The sequence below is a fragment of the Nymphaea colorata genome, chromosome 5 (genome assembly GCF_008831285.2).
Source record: "Nymphaea colorata isolate Beijing-Zhang1983 chromosome 5, ASM883128v2, whole genome shotgun sequence".
NCBI lineage: Eukaryota > Viridiplantae > Streptophyta > Magnoliopsida > Nymphaeales > Nymphaeaceae > Nymphaea > Nymphaea colorata.
In genome coordinates, this window is record NC_045142.1 from 5,827,870 (window position 1) to 5,850,651 (window position 22,782).

Here is a 22,782-nt window from a genome sequence, read left to right on the forward strand (position 1 = left end):
GTCTTATTGGTCATAATGGTGCTAACCTATTTCACATGGTTGCACATACGGTAATTGTAAAAGTTTTAAAATGCAACCGTCCCCCAGCCGTACCCGTGTCGCCATACCCGCGTACCCGACACGGGTACCTGAGCAAAACAAGTGTATCCATGTCACACAGGTGCTAACACACAGATGCTAACTTTCTCGTCTGGAAGATGTTTGCACATGCTTTTGTCACTTTTCATGGCTGGTACCTAGTGAAATTATGCGAGCAGTCAAAGGTTATGATGCTGTTTACCTACTAATTCATGTTTGATGCACCCATTGGTTACGCTTCCTGGGTTCCTAAAGCCACATATCCAAAATAAGAGGACGAAGATCTGTTGTTCAATGTGGAGGCTTTACTGAAGAGAAGGAGCTTACCTCGCCCCTCATAAATCACAAGATCTATGAAAATGGAGGGTGAAAAAATGAACAAATGGGAACTTTTTCACCAGTAGTTCTCAGAAAATTTGTCAAGTCCAGCGTACGGTGCAATGTTGGCAGGGAACTTGTTCCTTCATATGTTGGTCTCGCGAAACGTTTGGTCCTTGCTGCGTGCCATTGTGTAGAAAGCTGATTATTTTTATGGATGTTAAAGCATCTTTTAACAAATGTTTGATTTTCGGAGGAGACTGTTGCAATGGCGAGCATAGCAGCAGATTAGTACTTCTAAAGCTTAAGTAGGTTATGGCTGATACTGCTGAATTAATGATGCAACACAGTTGAGTTGCAATACAGTACATAACAATTGATGTTCTTCTCTATAGGGGCAAAGGTACATGCTTTTTCCTGGGCTTCAGAACAGGTTTAGTATGAACTTGAAGCTTCCTGTCTCCAGGAATGGTTGTTTGCAGTGAGAGGAACCATGGTTCATTTCTGACTGATCAAGCTGCTTTATATTCTTAGGCTAATTCCAGTTCATCTGTACAATGATTTTGAGGAAATCATGAGTGAAATCCATGGAACATTTCTTGGATGAAAAAGTTGATGTAAAGAACAGATTTAGTGGCTATATATGCTTGGATAACTTTCTTGCATGGGCTCCACTGTTTCATTTGTCCTCGTGATTTTCGTTGTCAGTCTGTGGATAGACCTTAACTCCCTGATACATGTGTCTTTGAGATCTAGAGGGCTAGCATGAAACTAGTGCTCGAGTGTTCTGCATGAACATGTTGAAAAAGGTCAAAGGCCTGATATTTCTGTTTGGCATGCAAACCCTGATTGCAGTTGCTGTTTAAGACTGGTAGCTGCTGATTTTGCCAACTTCAGCCCCTGCTTTGTCCACGACGTAGTTTCTCCTGCATCTGCTGTTGTCAAACAAGATAGTTCCTGTGGATCGTCAACAAATCTCTAGCTGCCATGCCTGCAATCTCGATGCTTATAATGGGATAATGCCTTTTCTCTGAAATTATGAGTTGAAGCTTTACAGGTTCAACTTTCTTCTAACCAATATTTGTCATTTTTTGCAGATTTATTTTAGGGGCAGACGGCATCTCTTATATTGACATGTTCATTAAGGAGGAAAATGAAATAGGTTGCTGCGGCAAAAGAACTCCATCCAGCTGGTTAATGCTGTGTAGTACTTTCGAGTTGAAAAAGGTCAAGATTTCAATGGGCTTAGATTTGGAAAATGTAGAGTTTGGTGCTGAAAGTGTGTCACAGGCATAATTTGGTAGGAGTATGCTCAACTCCAGCTGGCCAGATCTGAAAAGGGAAAACCAAATCTGGAAAAAGAGTAAACCCACAATGATTGTCATCTGTATTTTTTAAATTAGTGCCTTGAAGGAAAAATTAGAATGCAGGCTCCTTCACTACACTAGCCCCCATTATGGCTTCATTAATCCAAAAAAAGAGGAAAAGGAAAGTGGTTTTCAACATTGATACAACCACAGAATGGTTTCCAAATTCCTTGAAGATATTCGACACAATGAGTGTGCAGAATCGGGAGTCTGCAGCAACAGTGGAATTCAGCTATGAAGTGTAAAGAATTATACTACTCATCTTCTGTCTATGGATCCTATTTGAATTTTACCGCATCCAATTATAGGATGCTTACTTATTCGGATTCAAATACGAATGAAGAAAAGGCTATATCATATCTAAATAATTTAAACTTAAAATCTAAATCCTATTTGAAACCAACTTTCAAATTTACATTTTAATACAATTCCAAATTTTAAATAGACAACCAAATTTGAATTGCATTATAATCTGTTAAAAAACAACTTGTAAAATGTATGGATATTAAATATATGATATTTATTTGAAACTAAATTGATATCCAAATCCAAATCTAATTGGATCTTAGTTAAAGCTGAATTCAAATCGAAATCTGATTGAATCTTATTTCCTAAATCCGATTGCATATGTGGCTACACAGGAAAGCTGCCCAGCTTGCATCCCTTTCCCCTTAAAGGCCAACCAAACACTAGGCATTATGATGGAAAAATGCAACTTGATATAAGGCTCAGTTTTCTCTACCACCTCACATCTCCTAAACGAATGAAATGAAGACTGCTAGTAGTATATCCATGGAAAGGAGTTCAATTGTCTTTCTCAAATCAGGATCTCAACGGGCTGCATTTGAATGGGATGTACTCTCAACTATATTTGCTTTCTTGAATGTTCATATATTTGAAGTCGAATTCAGATTTGATCTTGCGAGTATGAGATGGCATCGTTCTTAACAGTTTGAATTGCGTTATGATATGTTAAGAATTTACTTCCAAAATGTGTAGACATTAGATATATGAAACTTATCGAACTAAATCTGAACTGAATCCGAATGGTCTCAGATATTTAAATTCAAATAAAAGCGAATGTCATTTTTTAAATCCAAATTTGAATTAATTTCTTAATTGGATTGTTAATTTTTTTCGATATCCATTTTTTTTAAGCAGTTTGGTTGGATATATGATCCGACGTCCCTACAAGACGTCAACAAAGTTCTATCCATCTGGCCAAGGGGCTGTAATTGAGAGAGGACAAGAGTTCGCCACCTTAGTTGGACATTCTAGCAGAAACCGGCAGGTGTCCGCCTCCTCAGCCTTGCTCATCCCAATAAGAAAAACCTTTCTGCATGGTGGGCTTTGCAGAAGAACTTCAATCTTGTCAGCCACAGGCGGGCGAAATTACACTCACCTAATGATAGAAAAACAGTGAATTGAGCACTTCCTTATGAAAACTAAACGAAAAGAAACTGGTGAAAGTGTTTAATTTCAATTTTTACTTCACTGCATGGTCTCTAAAATCAAGCTTCCATCTTGGCCAACCTAATTTGCCCATATCCACACCCTTTTTGACCCTCGAAGCTTTGCTTAAAAAAAAGACAAACTTTGCAGTAAAAGTAAAGTAATAATTAAAGAGAAGGGAATCTTTTACATTTGTCCCCACCTAGTATAAAATGGGACAGTCTTCTGACAAATGCAGAACGCTCTCTGAAACTTTTGTCCCCATCTGCGCTTTCATTCCCTTAATGATGAAAAATGGGTCCTCCATACACATAATGAGTACCACTCAACATCAAATCAGTCTCACTTTTCCCCCTTACAGTGCAATGCCTTGTAAATCAGCTTTCTAGTAGAAGCTGGCATTAGAGCTCGAAGAATGCTGCACCATTTCTCATTTTTAATCTTTTAAGATCATTTTATTTGTTGTTTTTACCCTTCACACTTTTTACGTTTCCTTCCTTGGGATCACATACATGGACTTCTCTAATTAAATCAAGATAAAAGTAAGCCGATTCTCTCTCAGCAAAAAACCTCACGAGGTAAATCGTCAAGAAAGTATAAGATACAGCATCAACTATCACACTAACAACTTATGTTAGACAGCCCAAAAAACCCTGATACCACCATCAACTCGGATTCCATTTTGAATAATTTAAAACATAGGCAAGTTCTCGGGCTGTATCAGCAATATTTTTTAGGAAATTCTTGGGAATTCAAAAAAAAACAACATATAAATAATTAATAGAAAATTATAATATTAAGAGTTTGGTACTATTATTCTTATAAATAGATTGACACAGATTCGAAATAGTTTTTACGTTTTTTTACAATAAATAAAAGATGGAAACATACACTAAACAAAAAAAAGGGAAAATATTGCCATAATTTCATGATATTATCACAGTAAACACTATACCATTTTGGTGATATTTTGAGAATACCGCGAGATTTCCCCTTAAACATTTTGGCATTAAAAACACATATTTTCAAAATATCACCCATAGTGATGACTATGCTTTAACCTAATTTTATTCAAACAGATTTTTCAAAAAAATTAATGCTCAGATTTTAATTTTAATCTTGATCTACTATAGTTTTCCATGTTATGAATTTCTTCACGTTCAGAAAACCCAAGAAAGATATTCCAGAGTATGCCTTATACAAGAGTCTATAGAACATAAAACCATGATCCAATTGCTGGCAGTTAATTTTGGCAGTAGAATAATTGGCAGGCACTTCAGATTGATTAATAAGGTGTACACGGGGCAAAGAAATTCCATAAAAATTACACCGTTTTGATCACGGTGTTCACCACATGCACCAGAACCAGGTAAAAAACATCAAGCCGGACAATCAATAAGAAACCATGTGACAGAGACAAGCTTGCTCCACCTAACAAAAGCTGAGTTACCATCAACAGAAGACATTACATAAAAGACGTACTGACTGTTGCAGACACCCTTGAGGCCTATACATTATTTTGTTCTGCTGCTACAGGGCCATCTCCTTGCCTCTGAAGCAGGAAGGAATAATAAAATTGATTAAACCATTAACTTACAACCTCCTGGAACAAGCAACACTGCATCAGGGACGAAGCCACTCTAGAAACAGACATGCTCCCCAAATCCCCGTATGCAAACCTTGGTTACATCTGAGAAATCAACAAATAACAGAGTCAGTACCTCCAGCCTCAGAGAAAGACCAACTAAACCATCACCAGCCTTTAGCTCGAGACCAGCTGTAAATGATTGTCCCGGTCTAGCTTGGCAGAATTTGCCAACTCATCAGATGCCAAAGCTAACAGGTTTTGGAACTTTTGATAGAGAAGGCGGTGACGACCAAGCTTCAAACGTAAACTTTGGAGCAAAAGTTAAAGAGGCCTTGGCACATAGCAGAGAGCGCTCAATCTCCGAAAGGTTGCGATGAGCAAAATCCTTCCTGTTTGTTCAAAATTTCAAAGGTAACAGTTGGACAAGATAAGGAAACTGAAAATACCAGGTTCGTCAATGCTGCCAAACAAAAACCAGGTATGATCTGTGTGAAACATGCGTGAGCAAACAGGCATCCAGACATGATTTTATACACTTCTCTTAAATAACTTTCTCTGAAGATTTTATCCACATGAAATTGAAGCCTTGCTATCTGCTACTCCTTTGTGTCAGCAGTTTTGGTCAGACTCAATATAATTCCAGCACCCAGGCTTATTGCGACAAAACCCAAGGAAACCTCTGTTGATATGTGGTAACCTAACAAATGATAAGTATTTCATTGTGTGAGCCAAATGATAGAAAAGTAAATCTGATCAAAGTCAATTACCAGCTGACAAATCTAGACAATATGAACCATACAAAGATGAACAAAGAAGAGCATCGGACATCAAACCAAATGCAAGATTTTTGAAGGAACTACTCACCAAAGAAATCCAAAATCATTTTGCAGCCTATGAAGCCCAGAACGACCCCAATACTGGGCTGCAAAATAGTGTCATCTTAGTGACCATCAAAAATGAAAAATTCCAGCATCATAGAAATAACAAAACATATCCACATAAACAAATGTCAACATTAAAGGATGGCCCAGTGCAGATCTATAATGGAGGATAGTAACTGTTTGCTGGAGGAAAAATGCCATGAGAGAGTTTTTCACATCGACTGAAGAGATGTCCCACAGAATTAACTTTGTTAACCTATAACCTATTGGGAAGGATGCATCGGTGCCCTTCTGCAAGAAAATGAAATACCGTCCGGAGAAAATACCTTTTACACATGCTATTGATTCATCACAGGACCTTAAATAGTAATGCAAAATAAGACCACAACGAACCATTACAACTTTACAATATATATCTTTCTGTTATTCACAGTTACCCACTAACTGACTCTCTCAAAAGGCATAAAGATACACAGAAATGGCACCGATTCAACACAATTTAGCAACAAGATAGTAATTACCAACGCATGAAGAATTTAGCACTTCAAATAAATGCAGCTATAATGCTAGAAACTAACGAGATGTCAGCTCTATGAAACACAAATGCCAATTCCTGGCAAAATCTTAAATCACAATTCACAACTAAAATTACTGACAACTTAAAAAGGGTCAAAACACAACAAAAAAAAAGAAAGAAAAGATTGTTCACTTGCCTATTATCCTGAAAATCCAATAAAACAATTTTTCTTTCTTTCCAATACCTTAAAACAGAAAAGCCAAGGCTTTAGGAAAATTAATCAATCATACAGATGAAAGATGTTACGGTATTATAGAGAACATATGGAGAAACTTGCTAGGACTCCCTTTCTGGACCAGGCATAGGGTTTCACGGCCAGGCAATTGCATAAAGCTGTCTGAAACATCTGATTGATTTTGGGGATCCCGATTCCAAATCAAATTTTTGTGAAGGCAAAGTATGCTGAAGTCAAGGTCCTCAGTGAATGAAAAAGATACTGCAAAGCACAAAAAGATGACAGATTTCTATACATGGGATTTTGACTTTGTATTTAAATTGATTTGTGATAACCCTGTGAACCTCGGGCATAAACTTCTGATTGACCATTGGATGAGATCCATTAATATCTCCTATTTATCTTTATGCCACTGCTATGAGTTCCAAGTATAACAAAAAGAAATTGTATCAGGTTGTTATTTGCAGGAGTAAATTCTTACCTCCCGTTCATATTTAAGTTTTTTTCCCCATTTTTCTTTTTATGAAACTCGTTACTCATACTTCACCACCTCATGGTTTATGTGTTTCTTTGTTCGCACTTATTTGCTGGCTTACATTTTCAGAACATTGACAAACAAGCATTGATCAAACATTGAAAGTAGCTAAAAAACCTATTTTTTGAAATTCAGATACTGATAGAAGGTATGTACCAGTTAACAAAGCTAAAGCACTAACACAGGAAGAGAGTAATAACTTTGATATGAGAAATAATACTAGTTGCTCTTTTCCATTTTCCATATTAAAATTGAAAATGAAATTTACAATGATCTAGAACAACTGAAGGGTCTATATTCAAATGCATTTATTTTCAATATTTAAACTAAATAAGTTCTTTTACTTAGATTGACCTGGTATGAACAGCATAGACCATTTTATGTAAATATGAACTATTTGACTTTAGCAACAGCTTGTTTTCAAAGCTAGAATATGGAAGAGATACAGAATAAAGGAAACATTGTCCTTTGTCTGCCTCTGTCAATTCCAGCAAAACAGTATAAAGTTCAATGCTACAGGTTTTTGTTCTTAATTAAATGTAAAGTTGAACAAAAGATCTTCCGTTAACTGGCACAGTAATAAAGGTCAACTTTTAAGGAACTAAAATGCTGCATCACTCATGAGGGACATTACCTGCAAATAATCCAACTGAGTCATGCTAGTAGATATCAGTGTATAGAGTGACCTTAGACCTAGAATATTGAGAGAAAATGTATATATGTCAGAAAACTGAATAATAATGATATGTAATCAGAATCAGGTAGGCATCCAAGTTATTTTCTTTTTACTCGGTAGCACAATAGAAAAATTATACAAGTAATATCATATGAACACAATTGTTGCCTGGATGCTCTAGGGAATTAGAGAAATTCCTATAGCTGATGCAATCTCAATATCGAAACTATGTCACCCGGATGCTCTCTTTGTCTCTCACATTGTGCCTCTCTACAGGAGTCACATTGTAAACTATAAATTGTCAAATTCACAACTGCTTCTGCATACATGATGGCAGACATAAAAGAATCTAAAAAGTTAAAAAACAGGCCACCTATGTCATGATAAGGAAGAAACAACAGAGACCTTCAAATTCGTACCATTCTGCAATTCCAGCATCAAAGTTACAAAATTCCCTTAATGCCCACTACATCGGTCAGCATATTTTCGATTCTTTGTTATGATTATGGAGGGGTGAAGTATTGCCTCTTTTCATCAACACCAGTTATTCAGACATGGATATGAAAGCTGAAGTCTTCTGAAAAATGTAACTACTAATTGTATATAACCATACAAAAAGACAATAACCTTATAGCACTAGAATGACAAACAGTTTACTGAACATTTGGCAAGAAGAAAGGAATCTGGCCGGAATACAATCCCAGTAACACAAGACCATATTTATCCTTCAAAAGTGCACAGAGGAATTTGGAAAAATCAAAACTTGTAACCAGTTACTCTGGAGCAAAAGAAATAAAAGGTAAAATTAATTCCAAAAATCCTTTAATTTCAATTTACAAAGAAGAAAATATACTTCTTTCTCCCAACTTGATTATCCTAATGCAGAAGGTACTTGGTCAGAGGAAATTCTAAAAAAATGATAGAACTACAAGAGGAAAGATTGGAAATTACATGCTTCAGTAGGAATTAATGAACCAAATGTGAACTTGCTTTTCAGAGTTTCACATGAGACAACATACCACATGATAAGACAGCACATGAACAGAAATAACAACCATGGACATCTCATTTTCAAGCACTAAATAGCCCAGAAAAAACACATTATGCATGTATGTATGTGTGTGAATTCACCTTTTGCCTGTATACAATCAGATTTTACATATGCATTCTCTCGTCACTTTTTCCTCTTGTGCTTATTTTATCTTTTCCTTTTTCTTTTGGTGTATCTATAATGCCCCTTAAAGGCCCTTTAATTCTATGCTGTGACTAGTCAATTGAAAGTTGAAACAGGTAACATCTTCCTTTGGACCTAGCGCCCCTCTTGTTTACATGCATATTTTTATGCATTTACATGATTAATATCTGTAATTTACAGCTCTCCTCTCCTGTCAGCTATCCATCATTTTTGGCAGTTGATCTCATGTAATTTTCTATTTGTGTATATGCATTTATCAGGTTCATGGGATTCCTTATCTGAATTTATACCTTATGCGCCTATTATGGAAGCATGATATTGCACATTTTCTTCTTACAGGGGCAAGTTAAAACCCTTGCTCTGACACAACACCCTTAGCAATCTCTCGCTATGCCATATAATCGATTGAGCAAAACCCTTGTCTTGCCTTACATTTAAACAATAAATAAATTCCAAACAAGTTAAAAAATAAAGTGCATTAGTCAAATCATGGGTCCTTAGTAACATAAAACATACCTACTATGGCAAATAAATTTGACGAAAAAACTATGAAAGGGTCATGTGTAACTCCAAAGACTGCTGGTATTGAATCCACCTGAAAAACAACAGCACCCATTTTAACCACTCCACAAGGCTTAGGCAGAAAGCTGACATCACAGTCAATGCACGTAGATTAGACAGGAGTAACTTACTGCAAACGCAATGTCACTAAGTTCAATAACAGCAACAGTGAGAAGTAGAGGCGTTGCCTGTCTCAAAAGAAATACCAGGAAATTCTGTCAAATTTTGAAAGTTCAAAATACAAAATGCATGTGACAGTTAAATGATCACCAGAGTCATCATATGCTCAGGAAAGGTACAGACAAAAGTGTATAGCTCCATAAAGCAAACAAAGGATAGAGAAAAGACTAGACTGGCATTGGAGTAAAAGGATGGAGGAATGCATAGGAGGCTTTGGTCCCTGCCCTGAAATTTTTTAAATTAAAAAAGTTTATATAATGAAAAATTTATAAAAGTGTCCATTGCCTCCTCCTTTAGAAATTTTGATAAATTAATAATGGTCCTCCAGACGAAATTTCTGGTTTTGACTCTAGACAACACCACAATGAACTGGGAACAACAAAAGGCATACCTTCTTGATACCATCTTGCAAGGTGAAGAACCGATCCTCATCATAGTAAGCTGTTAACATTAAGGAAAAGCACAAGCACCATAAGCCTTTTAACTCAGGGATACAAGATATAGCCAGACACTCATATCTTCAAAAATGGTTTGTCTTCAGCACTTGGCACCAATATATACACTTCGATTAGACGTAAGAAGCAATAATGACAAGAATAGTTTTGGTGAATGACCAAAAACAGGTTACCTCCCTTTCATATATTTATGAAGCAAGCACTTGTCAGATGGACAGCACGTTCAATAAAATAAAATAAAAAAGAAGAAGAAAAAGGTGAATATTCACGCTTTTTGATGCATGTATAGAAGGCAGAACCTATGCCAACCCAATTGATTTAGCCTGTTTTGGCCTCTTCCCAATAAATGCTTATGCCTAACTCGACATTGCAGTCCATTAATGCTCTTTTGTGTGTGTGTGTGTGTTTATAGAGAGAGAGGGAGGAATAGTATCTTGCACACTTGAGTGCAGAAAACTAGATAAGTATCTTGATTGTGTGTGCTTTTTCACAAAATTAAACGTAAGGATATAAACCCATATTGAAAACCTATAGGTGTACTAAAATCATCCCATTTTGATGTTTAAAACTTAAGGATTTAAAAACTAATTGTTTGAGATTTCTTGGTTTATACAATCCAACAACCTACTCTTCAGAAAGACATACTTCTTGTTTCATATTTCCATGGTGCTGAGACAACCATTGACATCTAAAAAGATGTAAAACTGATTCTCAGCGAAGTCCTAAGAGCATTCATGAACACCGAATATCTACAAAGATGTAAAACTGATTCAGAAAAGTCCTAGGGACATTCACGACCACCGAATAGGAAGGCATCCATGTTGGAGATGCCCAAACTGTTTTCAGAGACTCACAAATGGCACTTGTATTACTTATTTACACTGCTGGCACCATTTTATATTTCTGACAGTTTCCTGCATAGTAGCATATGCAAAACTTTCTGGACACTGACTCCTGCCTCGAGTTGTTGTTCTGGATTCCATGTGTATGCTTTTATAAGTTTAGCTCTTCATTCAACCTGGAGTAGGCAGTCACCACTCCTCAAGTCAGAAAATCTAGTCTGGTTGTTGTTTATTTATGTTGTACCAACAGGTGAAAATTGAACCCATACAGCCCGGCAAGTGCAAAATTTTGAATTTGTGTGTTCATTCTCCCAGAAAGACTTATGGGCTAACATCTTTACATGGAACCATATTGTATATTTGCATATTCTTGATTTCAAAAATACCAATGAAGAGAAAAGTTGGACGAATGCTCCATAAGACTCATAATAAGCAGGAAAACCATAGTTTGCATAGAAAACCAAATGATAAACAGTTGATTGCACATACATATATAAGTTTACATAGCCATGTACTAGCTGTGCTAATGTTAGTTGCAAATGAAAACCTAAACAGAACTGGCTGTTGGTGGTGGTCAACAGAACATTGCAGCACAGAAAGAACTCTCTGGGTTTTGAACAAGTCAACACAGAAAATGCATCTGTTGAAACAGAAGATTATGCTTTGAGAATACAGAAGGAGAAAAAAGGGATTACATGTGACAGGGATAAATTTCTGGCATAACTTCAAAATGAAATTATTTGACAAATCGTCCTCTTCATCATCTCCTTCAAATAGCTGAAAAAAAAAATGAAAATACATTATTATGCAGAAGGTACAGTGGCAAAGATGTCAATCTAATAAAAAAACAGAACATGTCCACCAGCATGTTTGCATTTTTCCTGCAACAGTTACATGGTCAACCATTTTATTTTAAAACATGAACAGATGTTTTACAAGGCATAAAGTTTTTGCTGGATTATGACACAATTTTCCAGATTACCAGTGGAAGAAATTATTGACTTGCCACTTGCTCAATGTAATAAGCATGGAATGCATGTGTTGGATGTTGATTAGCTGCTAACCATTCACAAATATAAAATCCAATAAATTTGAAGGAAAAGAAAAGGCAACATTGTTGTATCAAAGGTAAAATAAACATAAACTTTTTAAACAAAAAGCTCCTTATTGATACCTTGTATGACGAGTAAAGAAGAACTGCAGCTAACAGTAAATTCACTGCCTCGAATCTCTGAATGCAGTGGAATACCCAAATCAAAACTTGACGTACTAGAAAGAAAGTAATAATAACTAGGACGGAAGCCGAAAGTTGCAGACCTCTATAGTAGCAGTTCCAAGCGCTATCATTATTGCACGAAAGACAATTGCACCAGCAATGCCATAAGAAAGTACTCGCTTCTGTTGGATTACCAGGAATTATTAACAACAGTTTTAGATTATCGAATTATATACAGTAACCATATACCTGATATGGTGGGGGAACTTTGAAGTACTTGAAGATTAGAACAAAGACAAAAAGGTTATCCACCGACAAGCTTTGCTCCAACAGGTAACTGAAACATGAAAAGATAATCTTAGAACCACTACTGAAGGTGCAAAGAACATGGGAGAAAAAAAAGATTTGGATGGTTGTATCTTTAATATGTGAAACAGTTAGAGCCCTTCCATGAGAGTCCAGGGATTCCGCTGCCATCACCTCTTCTGCAACAGCAAGACCAAAGACCCAGCACGAAGTCCCCAGTAGCTCCCACAATATTTTACACCCTATAGCTCCCACAACATTTTACACCCTATGCTCCGTTCCCAGCCACCTCAGACAGAAAATATAAGTAAATTTAACAACCAAACAGGTCATCAATGACAAATACCGAAGTCTTATCCTCCGCATGGGGTTTATCCTCCTCAAGTGCCAGCCAAACCCTGTTTCAGCTCATGATGTTCATAAGAAGTGCCCAAAGGAATCCAGCAGGTGACATTTTGGGTCACATGATTGCCAATGACTCAAATGGGAGGAGGATGTGGTTATTTAGGTTCATGTTAGAATATATATGCAGCTATTACTATCTATACCAATTTTTAAGGATATTTCAGGTCGACGATATCATGTGTTGGCAGCACATAAGGAGCAAAAAGATAATACTAGCAAGGAATTCTAAACAAGTGCATGCTGGGAAGTGGTTACGAGCATTTATGATCTCAGTGAAATGCTATGGGGCTTCTTTTGCTAGGTACTCATTGCAGAAAAGGACTCTGTCTTCAAGAGATACTAATAGCAATGAGAGTAATTTTTTGAGGAGCAAGGGCAGTCCTTCACCTTGCCTGCTATTTGTCAAAACAAGGATCTATCTCTTTGGCAGATTTTATCTGTAATGATCCTTGTAAGATTCAGAAGCACTCTAAGGAGGCATCCAATTGCTCTAGATCTCAAATCCAAAAACCTTTTTTGTCAAGGGGTTACACCTTAAATCCATGGTTTTGTCAGACACCAAATTTCCAAACCATGGATTTAAGATCCCCGTTATCTTTCAAATCTATAAATCGATAGTCGGGTAGTCTTTGGATACATGGACTACGGATACATGAAGGATTGTAATCCATGCATCTTCAAATAAGGGATTTGTAATACATGTTGAAAACAATGGATTTGAGATAGGTTCTCAAATAACCTTTGATCTGACCAACTGCCCCCTAAGGGCTTTAAAAAGTTCGGCATAGTAAACCTTTCTAGTGTACTCCTGTGATTCTGTCCTTATTGTCTTCTGTATATGAGTTTATAGGACTGCCAAGTGTCTCACTTCCTTTAACCTTCAATCATCAATGAGCTCCTCTAGTTGATGTTTAGCAATGGGCCAAACTTGTTTGAATAACTGAACCATGTAGAGGAACGAGGATAGTCAAGTGCATATAATAACCCATACTGGTCAAGCTCGGAATAGGATAGCATAATATAAAAATGATTAAGAACTTAGAAAAATTAAGAAACCAAAAAAAAATTAGTAAAATGCTATAGCGCACAAGTAAACCACTTAAAAAGAATATAAAATTAAAGAACCAAGCTAGGATGATGCTGCCATGTTCATCTTGTGTAGTTAGACAGAAATTATTCGACTCCAGAGCGGTCTTGCCATTATCATACCCAGCAAAAAATTCAGAGGCCTTGTCAACTCCTTCTTTGAACCCTACGAAAGTCCCAAATGCCACAGCAGCACACACCTACACAATTGGGGGTCAAGTGTCTAAGAAGACAGGCTTCATCTGATTAATAATTGGACAAGAAACAATAAAGAGAAAAAGGCGAAAAGGAGTCCCCTTCCTCCGTTCCACTCAGAAAAGCTTAATTGCCCTTAATAACTGCAGAAAGCAGTACCAGCCATTATTGAAAAGAATTGCTTGCTAAATGCTCCTAATAGTTCAGTCATTCAGTGTCCCAACGGGTATTTGCAAATTAATTTTTTTCATTAAGAAAGGAAAAACTTGAATTTCTTAAGCAAAATTTAGAAAATAATTAAAAATGTAAAATTTAGAAAATAATTAAAAATGTATCTAACATGTTATCCATAAGCAGCTAAGTACGTGCTTCTAATTTCAAATGAAACTGATGAAATTGTACTTACCCAAAACACGACCGTTCTTATGGACGACAGATAATTCTCTGCAGCTTCTTCCTTTGACTCCTTGTGACTTCCAAGTGAACGATTACTGTGAACGGAGCTACTGGTTTTTGCATCCTCATCTGCTTGAGAACCCTCATTTTCCACGTATTCTACAAGCTCATTTCATAAAAAAAACTATAAATTGCTCTCAGAGAGATGCATGGTGATTTCATCACTACGTTACTTCCAGATAGATGCATGACCATTTCATTATTATTTTATCCTTAAGTAGAATCATGAATTATTAAACGCTAAAAAAATAAAAATAACATAAATTTCAACTAAACGCTTTCTTTTTGTGGCATAGCTTGATACCAAATTAGTGCAGTATTCCAGTTTTGTCCCATTTATGCAGTGGGTGCAGCGACCACCATAGGGCCGAAACTTTGGAATTCTGAATGAACAACCCTACCATCATCTGAACCCCGCAGACTCTGGACGGCGTTCCGAAATCAACATCCCCCTCCAAAATTTGCAATACGTCGACCGCATTAAACAATTTCGAAGGGAATGCATGGATGAACCGATGTATCCAGAGTAAACCAGGATACTTTGATCCTATGAACCGCGAGTTATCCAAAGTAAACCAGGATACTTTGATGCTATGAACCGCGAGTTGTATCCCATCCTTCTTAGTGGACAAGTGGCGAGTTGTATTCACAAAATATACGACAAAAACCAAACAATTCAACACTTCCGTTACCCGAGTAAGCGACACCATCCTGCTCCGAGTCTCTGTAGCAAGAAATCGGCGAGAAAATCCGGCCAAGAAGCCGATAATTCGACTCTGAGAGCGAACGCAAGAAAAAACATAAATCTGAAAGAAACGAAACCCAACAAACATGGAGGGATGAGAACTCATCAGAAGGGATAGGAAGTCGGACCTAACGGAGTCGAAGAGAGAGGCGGGCATGGACAGCGAAGAACTCGAGAGGAAGGCAGGGAGGAGAAGCAGTGACCCTTCCAAGATTTCTTGGGCTTCCTGAGGGTGAATTGGGGAGGAGACAACTTGATCAAACCGGGAAGTGGCAGGTGGACAGGGTGGTGGACGAGTGACGCCACACCCATCCTTCCTGGTTTCAGAGCGAGCGAGCGAGCCAGAAAAAGAGAGAGAGAGAGAGACGCAGAAGAGTGCGGATGAGTGGTACGAACAGTGGACGTTGTTGAGTTCAGATGTCGCATTCGCATGAGGTTGGGATTGAGAGAAGGCACAGGCCAAAAGTGATCGGTCCGAGAACTGGTTGCTTTGCCCCACCGCTACTTCACAACGCATCAGGGAGGGTGAGTCGATCATATGACCTGCTATAATGACTAATTTCTGTTACAAAATTGTGTGCATTGTTTGCTAAAAGTTGAGATGTAATTTATTACTTGCTTTTTGTATTTTTTTAGTTGAATCTGATGCCAATCATCAGTTCAATTTAAAAGAATGTTAAAGAACAAAAAAAATTGAGCATCAGTTCAATTTAAAATCAGTTCAATTTAAAAGAATGTCAAAGAACAAAAAAAAATTAAGCGAGAATGTCATAAGGTTGAGGCTTCTAACTTTTTTCACATTCATGTATCTTATATAATTGCAACATGAGTGTGAGGAAATAATTTCAAGGGTTTTTAGAGTACTAGGCAGCAAGGCTGTTCATCTTATAAGGAAATTGGGTTCAAATCCTAAGTTATTAGTTGTCACGTTCCAAAGTGTGAACCCTAAAAGGTGGTGGCTTCTATTTCAGAGCGGGGTAAAAACCCACTCACCCTTAAAAGAAAAAAAGAAAAAAAGTGTGGGAATATATATTGTCACACGACAACCTACTTAATCATCAGCATACATGAGCTAATCTCACAAATATGAGATAATAAGATAGTAACAAGCACCACTCAAAAGTGCGGAGCAATAGGGAAACTACATTTCACTGTTGAGATAGCATTCTATTTCAAATTCGACTGGCTTTCAGCATATCATGCATATATGTTTGTGCCAATATCATAATTATACACTTTGATCACAAATAACATGAGATATGCATGTTTACATTTTATGGACATACTCAAGCACATATGGTATATTACATACTTCAATGTCAACCCAAGTGACATGGGTATGGGTAAGTTTTTGGGTATGGCACGGAGATATAGGTACAGACACGATAACTTTATAAAATATGGGTATAGGGATATGGTGTGCGTTGTGTGCAAAATAATACATGCAAAATAATACAAAAAGGCCAAAATGAAAGCAACATTTTAAATGAACAAGCGATGTAATATGAACATTATATGTTAATAAACAACTTTAAAAAACAGAATCAAAATTGAGTTAAAAAAATAAATCAAACAAAATTAAGTAGTTTAGATCGGCTTTGAGCTAAAATATACCCAATTGTGTCCAAGTACCTACTTTAAGAACGGAGTATAGCAACATTGGTATATGGGCATTACTGAAGTACTCATGTGACTTAGTTGCCAACTTACCATCTAGAGTTGAATTACCCAGTGAAACAATAAAGGTCTCTCACCAAAAAATTGAGCAATAAAAGTTCCTACAATTCATCATTTCATGTTGATAATACTATGTATTTCATTCAAGTGATTTGCAATAGGACTTCCCTCATTTAATTTAAGATTCAGCAATTCTCTTATAAAAAAGGCATTGATTCTAGCCGCCTATCTTTCATAGAGATCGTGCACTTTTAGCCACAATGATTTCAGGTAAGATGAAAGACACTCTTATTTAGCCTTTGTCTGGTCCTGCCAATTTTTTCCATTATAACAACTACAATTTGTCATCCGTCATATCTTGCGGGTTGTGCTAAATGCCACTGATGGTTGCATTGAAATGTCTATAACGTAGAAGATTAATTTTGCCTTCCATATGATCTAAGTACTTCCCGTTAACGAGAGCATTCCACTACCAGTAGAATGGTGTCAACTCTTTATCTTGCTTAAAAATAAGCAGTATTGAACTTGTGTTTTGATACTAGTGTGTGAAAACACTTGGAAGACTAGAACTAGTTTTGTGTAAGCTCATCAAATCTGATTTAGCACATTCAATAGAAGGTTTACAAAGTCTAATTTGGACTGGCAAGTCAAACATTGTGAAACAAATTCTGCGATATCTCATTTTATCCTATTCCATCAATAGTTCTTTTTTCAGGTTTGGCACCTCCTATCACATTTTACGTGCACACACACATACACACAAAGAGAGAGAGAGAGAGAAAGCATTGATGTAAGTTTTCCTCAAGTAAATATAGCTTCTGATCACTATGATTTTAGTTGTACATCTGTTTTCCTGGATACAGTTCCATTGAGCCGCTACCTTTACTACATCATGAGTTAGAAAGCGAGAGTAGTCATATTCTGAAGATTACATTAGCTTACTGCCACTCTCATGTTTCAAGTTCATATAGTAAGAGAAAGTTTAAAAGACCTATAATGAATTAAATAACAGTCATTTGAACATGTACTCTAGGGTTTTTAACTTACCTAGCTTGATAGGGCAGGCTTCATTTTCTCTTGATATTAATGGTATTATTTTGAGTATATATAGATATCTACTGGTGTTGGCGTGTAGATGCATATGTGGATGTACATGTTGCTTCATGGTGTCATATTCTTCTTCTTCCTCTTCATATTCTTCTGCTTTTAGATAATGAAGAAGCAAACATGGGGACCGTTGGAACTTGGAATCAGACTAGGGAGCAAAATGGGGTCACTCAGAGCTTAGTTCTTCTTGTTAACCACATGTATGTTCAAGTTTGAAAATAAACTTGACAAACAATTGTAGCTTAATTATACTTCTAATTCTACTATCTCTAACTTTGACAAATAGTTCAAAAGTGGACCACTACGTATAGATTTAGAAGTATAAAACTTTCTTCATTGCAACATTATTTTTCACAGAATTGAGGTAGCTCGACTTGAACCAATTAGCTTAATTTCTTCCATTCACACAAATTAACCAAACATGAAATCACTAAAATTTGAAGATCATGCAGCTTTGATTCTAATATTCTCAATCAGATCCAAAAATGAATCAAAGACTTTCACTTTATCTTATTTTATTTACTTTACTGTGTCTTTTTTTGTTCCTTTTTTTTTTTTACTTTTACTATATTTCTTACTATGTTTGATGCTCATGAACACAGAAATGAAATTAGTTTTAGATTTTGTTTATCGTCTCATTTATCTTGTTTAGACAGTTGATGATTTAAGGAAAAGCAAGATTAAATTTCATGTTATTATGATGACCAAAATGATTAGGAAAAGAGTACATGATTTTTTATTTTTTAAACTTAAAAGTTTCAGTTGTTTCCAAGAGTAAAACATTCAATTATTGTCCCTTCCCCGCTAAAAAATTCATCCTGTTACCTTTTCGTAAAAATAAAACACTCACACCTGGGTGTTTAACTCTAAATCTTCTTGAACATAAAAATTTTGCACTCAACTAGTCAGGTTGCCAGGACTCATCTATCCTGCATTGTGCCAAAGCAAGAAACTCAAATGCATCAAAAGTGGTCTGTTACTCGGAAACTTTTCCAAGATTGACAAAAAAGATGGATGCTAACTACTAATTATTAATCCCTTGCAACATATATAAGCCATAAAAACTGGCTAATGGTGTATGAAGTTGTTAAGCTCACTCTTGGAATGTACCTTCACACACCCAGCTGAGAGTGCATACTTCTTTAAGATTGAGACCATTTCATTTAGAACTTATTCTAATTGCCTCCTTATTTCTCTATTTTCATGTTTGAGTTTCCACTTTGCTTTTTTGTTTCTAGTGATTTCTAATTGATTAGGCTCTGATGTCAATACAGTACCTACACACAACTGGTTAACGGATGTTAAGGAATACAGAGGATTTCTAGATATATGAAAGAAAGGTTAATAAAATGGTTTCAGTGGTTCAAGTCCATGTTAGTCTGCTTGTTAGGCAGAGTGGTGCTGGGCACTTGATCATGGTTAGAAGAATATCTCAATGTCAAAATTTACGAGTTTTGTGACTTTCATGCTTTCAATCTTCATTCTTCTCTGTGTGTGTGTGTGTGTGTGTATTGATGCCATGTTCAGCTTGCCAATATTATCTTAAGTGTTGCATAAGTTCCTAGTTCCTATACAGAAACGAAACCACAATTTTTTATTGAAACATTGTCCCCACTTCCATTTGGCATTGAAGGTGCATATGTCATTTTCAGTATGGTTAGGTTGTGCTAGGTACTGTATCAGTTCATATTCGGAGGCCAAACCATAACTCTGTCTTCAACATTTTCCAGCTTCTGTTTGATTTTGAAATCCATGACATGCATACTGGACATCTTTGAGTCACTAGTGCAGGAAGAACAAGCAAACTGAATCAGAGAATAATCTTCATTAACATCTGTAGTTTATGAGATGGCTCCATGAATATTCTGACCACGCTTGTGTTTGATCGTATGACAGTCTATGGATAATGGCACAATCCAGTAGAAGGAACTTATATTGGAAAAGGCAGGTCTCTGTAACTCATCATAGTTTGTGGCATGGTGCTGACACAATGTGAATCGACCAATATGGGCCGAAAATCGAGGATGTTGACAACAGCAAGGTGGTAAATATTTATTGGTCTTCCTGCAAATGATTCTCTTTGTAGGTTTCCTTTTAAGCATATATAGCTCATTTCAGTGAAAGTCAGTTGTGCAGTTCGAACAGGCCGAAGAACCATTTGCTGATATCATCCATTTTCTTTCAACCATTCGACCTTTGCTCTTGACCTTGATAATAATATAGTTCTACTGAAAAATGTTTTGAATATACACTAACCAGGAAAAAGGCTCAATTTTCTTGTTTATGATATTGACTTTACTGCTGCCATTTAGTTCCAATCTGCTCACCAGATTCTCTTAGTTGGTCCTTATTTTACAAAATTAAAAAAATCCTTTGCCTCAAGTTATTGTTTAATTTCTTCCAACACTGTCCAAGAAATTTTTAGCTAGTTTGGGATCAAGGTTCCATGAACCTGAGCTCATACATCTCTGATATTTTCTTTATCTGAGTAAAATCATTAAGCACAACTCAACAGGAGCTCCACCCACATTGCTGGGCATTGGGGCTTACCTTGAAGAAAATCAAGAGCTTATTAGCAGGTTTGTGTTTCTAATAGCATATTAATCTACTAGGGCTCTGTCAATTCCAGCTTGTCAAGAGGAGTTATACCACTTCACTCAAGTGGTCGAATAGCGCTCTGCATTGTCGACAAAAACATATTAGAGAGAGAAAGAAATTATGTTTAAGTAGATCTAGAAACGCATGAAGCCACAGAACATGATTATGTAAGGTGATCAAATCAGATCCATAAAACAGGATAGGAACCCATGGTGCTAGTTTTGAAATCTAACCTAGAAGTCTTCTTGGGTTACTTCCATTTCAGGAGCAACTGTAACTCAAACTACTTGATAGACCCAAACGGGATCAAACCACAAGTTAAATCCAACTGGCTCTTCCCTGCTGATAAGAAAACTCAGTCTCCTATGCATGACAGACTCTTTGATGAAAAAGAAAAAAGAAACCACTTTTTTCCATGGCATGTGAAATGGATGAGAAAAGAGGTGGTGAACAAGTTAACTCAATGAATGCACTGGTCCCTGTCTTCATGACAAAGCAATTTGGCCTTGAGCAAGATCATCATTCCATTTTTCTATTCAAAAAGATTGAAAAAGTAAAAAGGGATGACAACTCTGCACTACAGAATGGATCATCTTCCTTCTGAAGGCCATGAATCCTGTTCAAAATCTCCGGTTTCATCATCAGCTGAGGCAAGCAAAATCAAGGCTTCACGCTGTCAAATCCTCTGGAAGCTGTCACTTCAGTGCCACCAACAAAGCATAAACCACTGCAACTTTTCTGCTTAAATCTCTTGGGAAATTGTCTGCTTTCAACTAATTATTGTTTTTGTACGTTTAGCTAATCTGTTTAGTGTTTACCCTTTTCTTTTATGTCAACCACCAAAAAAGGATCAATTCCTCATAATCATCCTCCCTCTCTAACTCAATCTCTATCTCTCTTTTCTCCGGCGTGGCCGGATTATCAGCAAAGAGACGATATATTGGTCCCTAGCTGGTGGTCGGAAAGTCCATGTTCACCAACTACGTTGCAGAATCTGCTTCCATGGCCGCAGTAGATTTTTGTTTGCTTGTTTGTCCCCAGAGGGGAGGTTCCCCAGTCAGATGTTGCACCACATACAACCGCATCAATTCGCATGATGCCATCTTTTTACCTTCATATATTCTGGTCAATAATTGAATGGATTATAGGAATCTGATCCTTTCTTAATCGTATATATCTGATCGAAGTCAACTGGATTTAGCTACGTGTTGCCTAAGTGGATTGGCAAACTTTCTGCCTTAATAATCCCAACTTGCACCTCTTTCTCTCTCTTTGTTTTCTTTATACAAGAGGAGAGTTGGGGCCGCGTTGGTAGTGCAAGTTGGACTCGCTAATGCCAATAACTAATGCATGAGAGATGACCGTTGACGAACAAAAGTGATTCACATCACCAATGAGTCATCGCCCTCGAGGTCATCCTCCGTTTGATGATGTCTGCCGTTCATCGATGTGAAACGGAGTTCTAGATGGTCAAAGGATTGATATATATATATATATATAGAACTAGATTCACTGAAAGTATTTTATTTATGCAATCTACGCTTATAGATATGATCTTAACATTTATTTGATATTAAACATATGTTAAATTAGTCATATTTTACCTTAGTAATATTTTTAATAATTTAAAAATAAATGGATTTTATAACAGCAAAGTTTTGCTAATAGAAAGGATAAATTTTTTTACACAAATAACTTGAACTAAAATATGACATGCAAAAAAATATTTATTGACTGTAAGAGCATATCTGTGTCTAGATTATTGGCACTATGGTAGCAGTGTCACCATGAAGACCGAGCCAATTCTTAGACCATGCAGGTTTCTCTGCAGACGGATGTTCAATATCCCTTTTTGTATTATTTATATATATACATAACATGGTTTGCAATGGTCAAGATCTTGAAATTATATCTTTAAGAAACATAATTTTAGCATAAAAGTGAATTCCTCGAAGCAAGTTTTGATGCGGAAACCAGTTCTTAACTTGGTTTCTAAGCCATCCAAAGGGGTCAAAATCTTTCTTTAATTAATTCATTTGTTTGTTACTTTTCATTCTTTCATATACATACTTCATCCAAGGTTTTCAGTCAAATATTTCTTAGATTCCATC

The 22,782-nt window shown here is 36.5% G+C and overlaps 1 protein-coding gene across 2 annotated transcripts; it reads right to left on the reverse strand.

Moving 5' to 3' along the window:
* Window positions 1-4,511: 4,511 nt before the first annotated feature.
* On the reverse strand, window positions 4,512-15,777 carry LOC116254171 (thylakoid membrane protein TERC, chloroplastic). 2 transcript variants are annotated; one of them, XR_004172638.2, is made up of 15 exons: window positions 15,418-15,777; window positions 15,237-15,320; window positions 14,495-14,643; window positions 14,017-14,093; window positions 12,346-12,433; window positions 12,198-12,278; window positions 12,055-12,111; window positions 11,576-11,657; window positions 9,975-10,024; window positions 9,535-9,591; window positions 9,359-9,437; window positions 7,606-7,664; window positions 5,668-5,725; window positions 5,250-5,500; window positions 4,512-4,905 (listed from the first exon to the last, which is right to left on the reverse strand). XR_004172638.2 is itself a non-coding variant. In XM_031629351.2 (14 exons), the coding sequence occupies exons 1-14, from the start codon at window positions 15,719-15,721 to the stop codon at window positions 5,400-5,402; spliced, it is 1,326 nt and encodes a 441-aa protein (XP_031485211.1). In that variant the 5' UTR covers window positions 15,722-15,777; the 3' UTR covers window positions 4,512-5,399. The 2 variants fall into 2 exon arrangements, 1 of the variants encoding a protein (XP_031485211.1); XM_031629351.2 differs by having other exon boundaries at window positions 4,512-5,500.
* Window positions 15,778-22,782: the final 7,005 nt, after the last annotated feature.